The sequence below is a fragment of the Strongylocentrotus purpuratus genome, unplaced genomic scaffold (assembly GCF_000002235.5).
Source record: "Strongylocentrotus purpuratus isolate Spur 01 unplaced genomic scaffold, Spur_5.0 spur5_scaffold_16, whole genome shotgun sequence".
NCBI lineage: Eukaryota > Metazoa > Echinodermata > Echinoidea > Camarodonta > Strongylocentrotidae > Strongylocentrotus > Strongylocentrotus purpuratus.
This window is the reverse complement of record NW_022145601.1, coordinates 11,640,322-11,654,610: the sequence shown is the minus strand read 5'-3', so window position 1 is coordinate 11,654,610 and position 14,289 is coordinate 11,640,322. Positions and strand designations below refer to the sequence as shown.

The 14,289-nt window shown below is 37.0% G+C and overlaps 1 protein-coding gene and 1 long non-coding RNA gene across 2 annotated transcripts; both read right to left on the bottom strand.

The window, feature by feature from the left end:
• Positions 1–7,146: 7,146 nt before the first annotated feature.
• On the bottom strand, positions 7,147–8,653 carry LOC115924771. The gene is made up of 3 exons (XR_004064428.1): positions 8,419–8,653; positions 7,847–7,972; positions 7,147–7,328 (listed from the first exon to the last, which is right to left on the bottom strand). It is a non-coding gene; the product is annotated as an uncharacterized LOC115924771 (long non-coding RNA).
• A 2,973-nt stretch (positions 8,654–11,626) lies between these two features.
• Positions 11,627–13,481, bottom strand: LOC115924664 (ankyrin repeat and SAM domain-containing protein 6-like). Its single transcript, XM_030987384.1, has 2 exons — positions 13,107–13,481; positions 11,627–12,238 (listed from the first exon to the last, which is right to left on the bottom strand). Exons 1-2 carry the CDS (start codon positions 13,479–13,481, stop codon positions 11,627–11,629), a joined length of 987 nt encoding a protein of 328 aa, XP_030843244.1.
• Between the last annotated feature and the right edge of the window lie 808 nt (positions 13,482–14,289).

Genomic DNA, 14,289 nt, shown 5'->3' with positions numbered 1-14,289 from the left:
GTTAAACGTAATTCACACCTACAATGTTTTCCTCATGATATTACCGTGCTTTCCTAACATCATGATATTTGATATTGAAGTACTGTTTAAATAAGCACGTATCCTTTAGTATCGATGATCTTTGGACTATTCTGAGTGTCACATGGATTGTACTCGGCTTAGTGGCGATACTCACATATAACAATAATCAATCAGAAAACGAGTTGTAGTTTGATGGTATGAATTTTAATTGAACAATAAAACGAGATATAACAGACGTTCACACGTAATCAACGTTGACAAACCGAAACTGAATCGAATCGTAGGTTACTAAGAGGGTCGAATTGCATTAACACTGTCATAAACTAGACCATTGTTCGTTTAACACTTTGGAGACGACGGGCTTCTACAGCAGCCGAGCGAGTTGTTAAGTCTGTGACGACGGGTTTCTACAGAAGCCGAGACATATCCCTAATATGTTGACAAAGTTGTGCAGCTTATTATTAGCTATTATGTGCTAAAGTTCTTTGAATTATTATTTAGATATATTCATTTATCTCATCTATTAAAAAAATAATATAGTTACGTAGAAAAAAATCGAGAAAAAGTGATATCATTTCAGCTTTACTCTAAGTTAGTGTTCGGATGGAAAAAAAGGCCCGAAATACCCGTACAGCTGAAGACGGACGCGTACGCGCGCGTCCGTTCTATATTCTTGCCAGGATTCTGGCTTGACGCTACTTCCAAGTTCCGTATGCACACTTCCCCTTTTCAGATATTCGTATTACGGGTCGTATTATCAGTTCGATTTCGACCCTGATTACTTTTTTTATATATATCTCAGTTCAGTTCAGTTCATTTATTTCAATCATAAAACCATAACATAATATATATACAAAAGTAACATGAAACAATCATAATCTTATAATATTGGAATTAAGAAATTGGAGACTAAAAAGGAAGTTTGAAAAACTTGTAAGTAAAATAGTCCCCTGGCATAAATAATAAATAACGAGATTACATGGTTGTATACGTTACGACAATAATAACAATATATAAATAATATACTACACATTATAGATACACACACACACACACACACACGCACACACATGCATGGTACATTGCAAGAAAAAGAAAGAGTTAAGGGAAATAAGAAGAGACCAACTGTCTCTTCAATAGAACTTTAAAGGATGATATAGTTGTGCATAATGTTAGCTTATCAGTTCATTCATTTAACAACTACCCTACCGGCGGTGTGGCATTTTCTTCATCATATACTATTTAAATCTAAGCCTTATCGATGTAGGGTATTTACATGACAATACGCTGTTCATTTTATAAACTTGACCAATTTAGCGAATCATTCATGTATGGACCTCTTTTATGAAAGGCTTATCCCCCACCTTAAGAGGAACAAAAGATTTTAAAGAAGTAACTAGTCTGGAAGTTTACCGTTTTGAAAGAAGAGGATGTAAGCCTAAACGTAGGTCAATAGGTCAATCTACATGACAATACGAACAACCACTCTAACTTATATACCTTAACTAGGGCATTTAACCATTTTAGAGCAGGTATGAGTAAAATATCTTGATCAACCTAAATAAAAAAAGCCGGTCTTGGTTTGAGCGGGCATATGAAATGTTGAAATGTTATGTTCTGAAAAACGACCCCTTACTCTTATCATATCACTCTTGTCTTGAGCAACTTCGGCGGTAAAGCCACGAATATGAGACTTTTCCGGCGCAAAGATGCTACCATTGTTGAAGAAAAAAAATGCAAGGCAACATAAAATCAAGTTTTCTGGCAATGAAGAAAAGCGAGTGCACGATGAAGTAAATAATTGTTATTATCATTACTATTTTATTACAATATTGTGAGCATCATCACCATCATTTCATGTACCGGTTTACATGTCCATGCCATCTACAGAACTAATCATGAAACGAGGATTATCAAAGTTTTATTGACACGATATGTTGAACAAAAACACAGATGGAGACGAAGACAAATAAATTAAATTCTCACGTTGTTTGCACTTCTTTCTTTATTGTTTCATATTATAATGGATTACTATATTTTCAATATCATTTATTTTCGAATAAATAAAAGACTACCAAGACTACGGCGATTAACTCCTTATTAGCCACACCCTTTCAACAACAAACAAAAACGACGCGATGCGGAAATAAAACACACTGAAGCACAATTCCAATTTCACAAAATTCCTGACGTATTCAGAGAGGGAGGGGTAGGAGGGAGACAGAGAGACAGAGAGACAGACATAGACAGACAGAGATAGATAGATAAATAGATAGAAAGAGAGAGAGAGAGATGATTGTGATGAATTATGATTTTGTTGTAATCTCTGTCATTGATTTAGCTCTTTCCATTACAAACAAAACAAATCAAATATGCGTACAAAAATTCAATAAATATTTTATTGATACAGCAACCTCATATCAAAATAGGGTTCAAAGAGATGTATAGACAGAGAAAAAATAAACAAAATTAAGCGGGAGGCAAAAACTAAAACAAAATGAATATTTCAAATTATGAGAAACGAAGTCGAAAGCATTCAAAGTAAATATTATTTTTGTTTTCGAGAATGAAACAATGTTCATCTCATAATTCATTTCCCAAATAGTCCTATATTTGATTTGCATATTTAAAAAAAGGGCATTTAGTGTAGATCATGGCATAATGTTGGTCAGAATATAGTTACAAAATGTGTCGAAAACCCATGTAAAACCACGAAGGCTTAGGCCTATTATTTATGGCTCGGTTGATAATCGTCCGAGCTTTAGCAGACGACAATCATTGAAAATGGGGAAATGAATCGAGGTATCGACCGATCTGCGCGTGCGACGGTGCTTACGCAATTTGTATTGTGAGTGTATTGAAAAGGAAAGACGTGAAGCTTCAGCAAAATAAGACGGCAATTCCCCTAAAAATTGGTATTGTAAAATGTAAAAAGTTGGTACATGTATTTTTTGCATGCAATGTTCAGTTCTCCTTATTCATACACCTCATTGCACAGCTCAGCAGCATTTTAAGTTCCATTTGGAGACATGCCAGAGTCCTCAGCAGCACTAAACGTCCGACCATGGTGGTACAAGGGTCTGAATTTCAGACTATTACTTAGGTTGTTGCAATCTTTTATGTCGATCTGACAATTAATGGTTGTTATTTCCCACAAAAGCCATTTTCAAACCCTTTCGTTTTGAGAGAGTTCTTAATAAGGTTTTTCCTTTCGAACGCCGTTGGAATTTAACCTTTTCGTTTTGTTTTGACCTGCAAATGGGAGGTAGTACCTTAAACAAGATTAAATTTATCCTCAATATACGGTGTTGTCAAAGATGAATTTATCCTCATTTTTAGCTGCTTTGAACGAAGGTTGGCAAAGATGAATTCATCCTCTCGTGTTAACGAACATTAATTTATCCTTATTTTACTGTCTAAACGAGGATTAATTTATCCTCATATAGCTGTTAGATGAAAATGAATTTATCCTCATTTAATTGTGTTAAAGAAGATTAATTATCCTTATTTTACTGTATGAACGAAAATTAATTTATCCTCCTTTTAGCTGTTAATGAAGATTAATTTAACCTCAATCAATTGTGTTAATCCAGATTAATTCATCCTCATTTAGCTGTTAACGAAGATGAATTGATAACGAAAATTATTTTTTCCATATTTTACTTTGTGAACGAAGATGAATTAATTCTCATTTAGCTGTTAACGAAGATGAATTTATCCTCATTTAACTGTTAGATGAAAATGGATTTATCCTCATTTAACTGTGTTAACGAAGATTAATTTATCCTTATTTTACTGTGTGAACGAAGATTAATTTATCCTCATTTAGCTGTGAACGAAGATTAATTTTTCTTCATGTAGCTGTTAAATGAAGATGAATTTACCCTCATTTACTTGTTAAATGAAGATGGATGTTGCGTTTGCCGGTTGTTGCCCTCCTACTCCCACCTGCCTCCTGAATTGCTCCTTTAGAAAGCAATATGAGCTCATCGAAGCCCCATTGTTCATCATCGTAAACAAAATATGTTCTTTCAAACACCTGTGGTTCCTTCTGGATACTTTCAAATGTTGAATTTATTTCATTTGATGTGATTTGAGTTAATGCTAATTTATTTCCATATACATGTTCATCACTTTTATAGTTACAATCCTGTTAATGTTTGGAATTTGTATTAGATTTTTGTGTTTGATTGATTGATTTACCAACAGCAAATAAGTACCATGCATTTCATACAACGATATTTATATGTACAAGAAGAGAAAATATTGGTTGGTAAAAGGGGCTAGATAATATTATATTTGCTAGCCGATCCTAACGCATTCGACTAAACAATGTAATTTGTACAAGTAACCTTCGGAAAACAAACAAAAAAGGAATCTACCCTTACAATCGATACTAACAAAATAGGCTTCAATAACAATGTCTTACAAGATACAAACTTATAATATCAAATATAATTTTTGTACATATACAGACTATTTGCATAGATTTTGTATTGATGATTTGATCAACAAATTTGTTGTAACAGAATCTGACATTAGCAGGTAATCTATTCCAAAATTTTAGTTACCACAAAAGACAATAATAATCGACCTTGTGTCGTTTTAATTTTTGAAGACGTATAATTGTCCACTTTCTGTTTGCCTTCTGGAGTAGCTTTATTCTAGAATATTATAGTAATCTATCAAAATATGAGGAAACATATTATTTAAAAGAGCAAACATAAAAATAGAGATTGTTAAATAATCCAAATTATAAAAAGTTAGGATTCACAATCTTTTAAGTAGGTGCGCTGTAGGAGTTCTCCACTTTCTACATGCACAAAAAGCACGAACTGCCACAATTATTATACAAGAAGATAAAATATAGGTTGGTAAAAGGGGCAACATAATAACATATGTGCTAGTCGATCCTTACGCCTTACAGCTAAACAATGTTTTCTGTACAAGTAACCTTCAGGGGAAAAATGAATTTACCATTATACAAACGATACTAAGACAAACAAATTCTCTAACAATGTCGTACAAGATACAAACTGATAATATGAAATAGAATATGTGTATACATATAGACTATTCGCAATGATTTGTAATTAATGATTTGTTCCACAAATGTGTTGTAACAGAATCTGACATTAATAGGTAATCAAGTAACTAATCACAAGAGACAATGAAAATAGATTTTTGTGTCGTTCTAAATTTTGGGAGACGTAATTTTCCACCTTCTGTTTGTCTTCTGGAGTAGCTATAATGTAGAATGTCACAATGATCTATCAAAAGAAAAGGCAAATTTTTATTATACAGATCAATCATCCAAATTATGCAAAGTTAAGATTCGCAATCTATTAAGGAGTGGAGCTGTAAGAGTTTCCCACTCTCTAATTAAAAAATAAAAACGAACAGCAATTTTCTGTAAATACATTATGATTCTAACTAAGTATTCTGACCTTGTATTGCTTCCCCCACACCAATATTCCACAGATTATGTGTGGTTCTATTTACGTTGTAATGATAATGTTAAATAAGCCTAGGAACAAAATGTCGCAATCTAAATAACACTCTAACTGTCTTCCTAATACACTGATTTACACAACGAATATGGCTATTCCATGATAGATGTCTATCATAAGTGGAAACATCAACCTCTTTGATATCCTATCCAGCTAACTTTCAGTTGACCATTTATACCTATTTTTACTCATACTTCTTATGAACATGATATAAGTTTTCATTGAACTAGTTGTAAGTTTGTTAGCAATGTACCAATTTTTCTGTGTGTTGTAAATTACTTCATCCACATTAATTTCGCACTGGTCAGCTGGAAAAGTGTGACTTATGTAATAGAATCATTTGCAAATTAACAGCACTAAATTGAAATAATCAGTTAATGATGGCAGATCATAATATATAGTTAAAAACAGAGTTCGCCCTAGTACTGATCCTGGTGGAACACCACATCTTATCTTATTCCATTCAAACAACGTTTGACCACATTGAACAATATGGGATTTGCTACTGAGATAGTCCTTAAACCATACACGAGGTAACCTCGAATGCCATTATAAGAGAGTTTTGCAAGTAGTATTATGATTAAATGTGTCAAAGTTGCTTTCTTAAAATCGATGAATATTTCAAGAGTGAATATCACTTCTTTGTTCTTGTAAAAGCAATCAATGTAATAATCTTGATGCAGCGAAACATATAACAAGAGGGCGAGCGTTTACATAATAATGGGTATATTGTACTCACAATTAAACAAGGTTTACGCAATATTGGGTAGTAATATACCCAAAATGCATGCATATTTCCCCTTTGACCAATGTTTGGTCAATTCCAAAGGCCTGAATAGTACTAATATTTAAACCGGACGCTGGATTGAGACTTTTGTCTAAAAAGCGGGTTCAAAAAGGAAATTGGTCTAAGATTTAAGTTTTATTTTAAACATGATATTTCCTCTCTAGATATGTCTTCAATGATCAGGGGAGTACGAACCTTTCTTAGAGTATACCTTTTCTTTAGCTTTAAATTTTTCTAGCAAATCTAATGATTGTGGTTTTCTAAACCAAATGACAGGCTGTAGGTGGATTACAACAACCATATATTGCTATGTTCACAGGTTGTCCGTAGACCCTGGATTAAAGGGTGATGTGGAACACATTGAGCCTGTTCCCTAATCACTGGTGTCTGTGTCATCATCTTCCATTTGATCCTTCCGAGGATCAGCTGACTTTGTTCTCTCAAACGCATAGTTCTCGCAGAGCTCTTGACAATCCCCACGATTCATGCGTTCGAACGCCTTGGCCAAGTCCCCAAGATTCTGAATCTTCTTTTGACTCTCAGCAAGAACGAGTAGTTCTTTAGTCGGATTCTTGCACTGCTCTGGACCAGTGATTGTATGTAGTCTTGAAGTTCAAGCTGATTGGCAAGACCCCTCCAGTCATCAAAAACTGGGCTTTCCCTGTTCAACCGACAACGCAGCTCATGCTGTAGCAAAGGAGGTACTGTGGAAGAAATTGGAACAGGGGCAGGGGCAACAGTATTTCCTTCAGAATGATTCCCTTTGGGATTGTTGATGACCATCTCTTTGACGTTGATAATATTATAGACGTTCCCAGAACGCGGGTGCATTTGGTGGGCTGAAAGTCCTGGAACCAATTCTTGGACAATGTGTGCCGCACACGCTGGTGGAGCTACTGTCTCTGTTACATAATCATGTGTGACTCGGTAGGCATGTTCCCGTGACAGTGGATCTGCCGATGAAATCGAAGGGCTAGGTCTTGTAAGGACTTCAGTAGGACTACTTCCGTCTGAAATAAAGCAACGTTAAAAAGGAGGTTTTTAGAAAATGATTAACACCACATTTAACCATTCTGCTGGGACTAGGACTCCCATTCCCCCCTCTGCTGCAGACTCTAATGAATAGATGGGCACTTTAGATGACATCAAAGCTGAAAACAAAACGAACACAGAGATGATATGAAGTATTAATCAATTACATCGTTCAAATTTCCGTAGAGCATGTAAAGGAAATAAGCGTATATCACAATAATGTGCTTCTCAAGGGCTTTAGATATTATTACCACGGTTAAGTTCCAGCAACCGTTTCAGGTAGCCTGCCCACTTATTACACATGGATCGAGTGTAGCATAATTATTAACAATAATGTTTTGCCAAAGGATTTCGTTCGTTACTATCTGTAACATAACATCAAATTTCACCTTAAAATTATGATTGATTGAGGAGATAAGCTTATTTTTTTGGAGGATCAATTTACATTTGTGTTGTTACTGAGCCTAGAACACGACTTTATCTCTCAGCTCCTTACCAACTGTCTCTGTCTCTGTTATCAATTCATGTGTGACTTGGTAGGCACGTTCACATGGCGGTGACTCTATCGATGGTGGAGTCAACGGTCTAGGTCTTGTAAGGACTTCAGTATGACTACTTCTATCTGAAATAAAGCAACGTAAAAAAGGCTTTAAGAAAATGATTAAAACCAGACTCCGACCTGTGCTGTAAAGAACTCTGATTGATCCGTTATCTATCGCATGTTGACCCTTGAATTGTATTGTATTACTCTTTTGTATTGACATGATTGAGAAAATATCATGGAACATGTAGTGAAGAGATACAATTGTTAAATTTACAGAGTAGAAATTATACGGTTTAAAAATACAATGATAATACATTAAAGGATATTTAAAACAAAGGCCAATTTCAAAAATATAGGCCGCAGTAGCGATTCTAGAGCCCCCCCCCCCCCAAAAAAGAGCACATGTAGAAAATGATAATTAGAAGAAAACAATCCCCTGCATCCCGATGCGCCCTCCAAAAAAAAAACGGTAATATTTATACATGTATTTCTCCAGAACCGCTCCTGATAGGACATAGTCTTACCCTTTGTGTCTGCAGGCTCAGGTGATGTTGAACCTATCGTTTCAAGATGATGCTCGCTTCTTGACTGCTCTCCGGGGAGCTGTGGTGCTGAAAATGTAATAATCAATCAAATCAGAATAGCACAAATACAAAAAAGCTTTTCATCTTGCACTCATGAGAGTAAATCACAAGATTAAAAGCTCACTCACAACGTTATTTGTTTCGATTTTGTTCAAATTTTCTCAAGATAAGGACATTGTTTCATAATTATAACAAGCTCACCGACATCCCATTGAAAGCGTGTTATATTTTTACACACGTTTTTCACTTGTACCCATGACAGTTTCGTAAAACGATGCCCTGCATATCAAAACCAAACAAAATATTAATATATTTTTGGTTTAAATCTTACATTTGGATGTTCCCCGTGCAACATCAGTTGGTTCAGCTTTGCCTTTGGACGATGCAGATCCTGTCGGAGTTGATTGGGCAATTGGATTCTCATGCGGCACATCTGAATTGTGAATACATGATTTTAACGTGATGAGAAGCGATTAGCCTAAAATGATTACTATTCCAAATTGGAGTCACTTGCCATTGTGCTTTTGCTACACCAAATGAACTGTGTAGCGTTGCACGTAAACAATAACGTACATAATACGGTACAGGGTGGCGCTGTATACACGGCCTAGCTTAGTTCCAATGATATTGGTCGAATTCACTAGTACCAGCAGTAGTAGAATCATATCACATGAACAAATGATACCAGGATCGACAAAACTGGTAGAGAGTTCAGTTTTGTTTTCAGGAGCTTTTTTGTTTAGTATCAATAAAAATGCGTTTTTTGAATTCGTAAAATCTCACGTCTTTCTTCATCATCAATAGTGATCTGTCAGTTTATGACAGGTTCAGTGACCCAATCAAAATGTTATATCAAGTGTCTCTCCAAGTTTCTCGGTCTTGAGCCATCCGTTTCAGTGTTTCATACCCTGTTTCTCCGCATTCTGTGATTAACGTCTTTCTTACACAACTTATTTAAAACGCCTAAAAAGAAAGAAATAATGTTTGTGGAATGTTATGTTCGTGTTAAATCTGATGTTTTTCACTCCGAAGCTCAGGAAATAATCATTCCTGGAACTGCACAAGAATACACTTTTCTCTGCCAGTGGAAGTCTTTAAGCCACCCCCTCCCCAAAAGAATGCATGCCCTTGATATTACCTTTGTACAGTACTTTGCAGGCGATACGCTTCGTGATTTTTTGCTTCAAGATGAATATGACGAGAACTCCGGATATTATTTTTTCACGTGGCTGAAGAGTGAACGGCATCCGATGGGTCGTCATGTCAAAGAAAGCACATTCTTCGAGTTCCTAAGAAAATCAGAGATAACCATAAATTAACACCCTACGAAATTATCAATAATTCAATGCATTTTCCCCCGGTCATCAGCAGAAAACGATCCTCTGTGGTCATGCCTTGAACCATAATGCATTGGCGTACAAAGGAATTTGTTCCTGTTAGGGACCGGGGAAATTCAATGAATTATTGATCATTTATTGCATTTTCTTTGTTTTGTTTTGATTTGTTGGGGCTGCCCCCTACCCTAACCCCCGCTGTGAACAGTCACGATTCAGTGGCAAAGCAATGGCCTCGTAACTTTGAGTCCCCAGGTTAAAAATATATATATTAGACTATGCCGAATAAGAAACGGACGATTTGTTTGTCAGGATAATTTACTTCGGGGGAAACTACAGTATCAAATATATTGAGATTTTTACCTGTGTTGACACTTCGTCTTCGTTTTCCAAATGTCGGACAAATAGGGGTCCTTGTCCCCAATATACACAGTACTGCTCACCAGGAAAGGCTACCTTGTAGTCTTGTATGGTATCCTGCAAAAGGTTGAACATATATGGATCCATATTGACACAATGATGATGACAATAATAGTAATAATAATAATAAAAGTTGCAATAATTGTAATAGTGCTGTTCTTCCAGAGGGCACTGCAATGTACTGCAGCAATTGCAAGGGACTCAGATACACCTGGGTGGTAAAAATAAAGTCTCGAACTAATCATTTACTTCAAGATGCGAATGTTTATCAGTTTTTAATATTATATCTGTATCTTTTTGGATATTTGTTGTGACCACCCTGCCCCCCCCCCCTCTTCCCCCTCCGACCACGGACCCCTCTGCTAAGAAAACGTTAGACAAACAAGTATTGACATCGTAACCACTGGAAGACCGGGGGCACAACAAAAGGCAATTAAAAGAACATGGTAAAAAAAACGTTCCGTCCCAATTCCATTGCTTGCTATAAACTGCATGGAGTTACTAAAGGATTTTCTGTCCATTTCAACATTTATTTATTTGAATTCTTTTTCAGATAACATAATACCGAACTGTTAATTCATGATAAATCTACCTCTTTCATGCCGCAGAAGTCGTCTTTAATAATTAGCAAGATGTAGTTCATGACATCTCTGGCCGTTGACAGGGGAACGTAGGGCGTACAGATGAGCCGTTTACCGATGAAGTATCTCCTGATTAAGGAGATAATCCACCATTCCGAGAAATGGTCTAAGTACAGAGTAAGGTGATTTTTGGCGACTACACACCGAGCAGCTTTGTCAGAAGCAAGAAATATCCTTGAAAATTCATCAGACTCTGTCAACAACAACAACAAAAGAGAGGGAACCGTGTTAATTTTGTTACGCAGTGAAATGTCATACTCTGGGATTAGTTTCACAAATAAAGAAATGAAATAAGTTTTGCGGGTTCACTGAGGAGCCTTGTTGGAGGGTAATTGTTGACTATGATGGTCAATGACGTAAACAAAAATGTCAAATGCTTTTTGGTAATTGGCTATTAACAAAATGTTTTATGCATTAAATCATTCTCATACTTTCTTTCGATCTTTCTACAAGAATCCCGAAAAGAGCGGCTGTTTGAACTGTGCGATGTAAAAGTTATTCAAACACAAAGACTGAAACAGATTTTATTTCAAGCGAATTTCTATTCTAATAGAAATTTATCAAGTAAAACTCAGTGAATAAGAACATTCCCAGAGGAATGTCAACATTGAAGTGAGGTCATATGATATCAAGAATAGTAGGGAAGGATTTTGTGTGAAGATCTCTGTCATAATTGTGATGGGTTCGTCGTGGCAGTCAGGGGCTCTCTGCACTGTCACAACAAGAGAAGGAATTTATATGGAAATATGGGATCTATGGTAATAGGGAGATCTTACCAGTCCTTCGGGTGTATAGCACAATTTCTGCCTTGTCTGGGTTGGTGAAAATAGCGCTATGCGAGACCGTGACTTCCACCGGAGTTTTAAACTGAAGACCAGGAGGGGATAGCTTGAGCCCAACTGAGATGATAACTTCGTCTTTGTCCAGCTTTAAGTCAGGTGGAATGGTTGTCAATGCTTCTGCTGTGATATATTTGGCTCTGTCCACATCGTCTGGTGAAATTGGAACCTTGATGCTGTACTCGTCCAGACTTATAATCTTTGTCTCTTCTGTGATACTCTTCCTCGAGGAGCTAGAGCTGTCTTGTTTACTGGTAAGATATGGATCGTATGTTGGGGAGTATGGGCGGGGCATTAAGCTATGGAGAGCCTTACTACCAAACGTACTGCGAATGTAGTCATAGTGGTCCTCTTCAAACCCAATGAATGGCTTAACGATCTTTCTTGCTTCTCTATTTAAAAGAAATTCATGTATATCCAGATGGCCACCATTAAGAGCAAGGCCTGAAGGTGTCCAGTAATCATCAGCAAGTCTCCACAGGTCTGCCCCTTTACTAACGAGGTATTTGACAATATCAAGATAACCCTTGAGTGATGCTATGTGAAGAGCTGTAAACCCATCTTTATCACCGATTTCAATGCCTGCTCCTTTGTTCACGATATACTCGACGACTTCAAGATGGCCTTCTTGAGAAGCATAAAACAAGGGTGTCCTGTCGTTTTTATCACATTTGTCAAGCTGAGCCCCGGCCTTTACTAACAAGGAATTTGACAATGTCAAGGCGTCCGCCAAATGAAGCCAAAGTAAGTGCGGTCCAACCATCGTCAGTGCTCCTATCCAGCTCTGCTCCTTGACTGGTTAGATATTTCACTACATCAATATCACCAGTTTGTGATGCAGTATGTAGAGCTGAATATCCACCTTTACCACACGTGTTAATGTTGGCTCCTTCTGTCAAAAGGTAATCTGCAATGTCAAGATGGCCACCGTCTAAAACAAGGAGTAGAGGTGTATAGTAATCATTACCTAGTCTCCCCAGGTCTGCCCCTTTACTAACAAGGTATTTGACAATATCAAGATGACCATTGAATGATGCTATGTGAAGAGCTGTAAACCCGTCTTTATCACTAATTTCAATGTCTGCTCCTTCGTTCACAATAAACTCGACGACTTCAAGATGGCCTTTTTGGGAAGCACAACACAAGGGTGTCCTGTCGTTTTTGTCACATTTGTCAAGCTGTGCCCCTTTCCTAACAAGGTATTTGACAATATCAAGATGGCCCTTGAAGGACGCAATGTAAAGAGCTGTAAACCCTTCTTTATCATCAATTCCAATGCCTGCTCTTTCGTTTACAATAAACTCCACGACTTGGAGATGGCCTTTTTGGGAAGCACAAGACAAGGGAGTCCTGCCTTTTTTGTCACATTTGTCAAGCTGTGCCCCTTTCCTAACAAGGTATTTGACAATATCAAGATGGCCCTTGAATGATGCTATGTGAAGAGCTGTTACCCCGATGTTGTCACCAAAATCAATATCTGCTCCTTCGTTCACTAACAGCTCTACCACATGAAGATGGCCTTCCTTTGAGCATAAGTGAACCGATGTCTGTAGGTTAGCATCCACCACATTCACTTTTGCTCCATGATGGATAAGGCATTTAACCGTTTGCAAATGTCCATTTTCCGAAGCAATGTGGAGGGCCGTCTTGCCTGACGCATCCGAGCAGTTTACATCAACTCCTCCCGAATCCTCTGACTTGTCCTCCGAGTCGATTAATGATTGTATCTTCAGGAAGTCTCCTTTTGCTGCTGCTGAAAACAGCGCCATGTTGAACGCAATTCACACCCACAACGTTTTTCTCTTGATGATAATATATCACCGTGCTCTCCAAACACCATGTTACTTATTGCAATGTAACATTGAACTACTGTGTAAATTAGCCCGTACCATTTAGTAGTGATGATATTTGGTCTATTCTGAAGGAACATTCAAGCGTGATTGTATGAAAGCATTCTATGAATTGGACTTTGCATTCAGATTCGTATTCGGCTTTAGAAGTCTGCCTACATTACCGTACTGCGTATTGCGACAATTAACAGTCCTATTGCCATGCTGTTTCTCTGTATTTTGGGGGCCTGAAATATAACTGGTTTTAGATCTGCGCGAAAAAAAACAAAAACATGGCGGATCAATATTTCTTTACGCCTCATTCATAACCAGTGCTAGGTTGACCTGCCCCCCTTCCCCACGCACACAAACACACACACAAACAAACACATCGAATACTAAGAAATATGAGAGAAAACAAGGAAAAGAGAGAAGACCAAAAGGAGAGAGGAAAATAAAAGAATACAATCTCTACCACCGCTTTTCTTTAACACTCTGCATGTGTAATGCTGTAACCTGTTGATATAGAGTTCTCGATTCATTTATCTAGAATTGGGAGGATATAAACCAATTTTGTCAGTATATTCCCATCAACTAAGCATTATAAGGTGCTCACAAAGTGTTAATTATTCATGTCTCTCCATGCACATATGCACTTCACACTTGAGCCCTTTGCTCAAAATTTCAAAACTTTCATTATTCTCATTTTGAATACATTCTCTTAATTATGTCAGTTAAGAAGATGAAC

Coding starts and splice junctions, on each gene's coding strand:
- LOC115924664 (XM_030987384.1), bottom strand. CDS start 13,481: ATGGCGCTGTTTTCAGCAGCAGCAAAAGGAGACTTCCTGAAGATACAA. Junction 12,239..13,106: donor TTGATATTGTCAAATACCTT/GTTAGGAAAGGG, acceptor GCATCACTCAAG/GGTTATCTTGATATTGTCAA.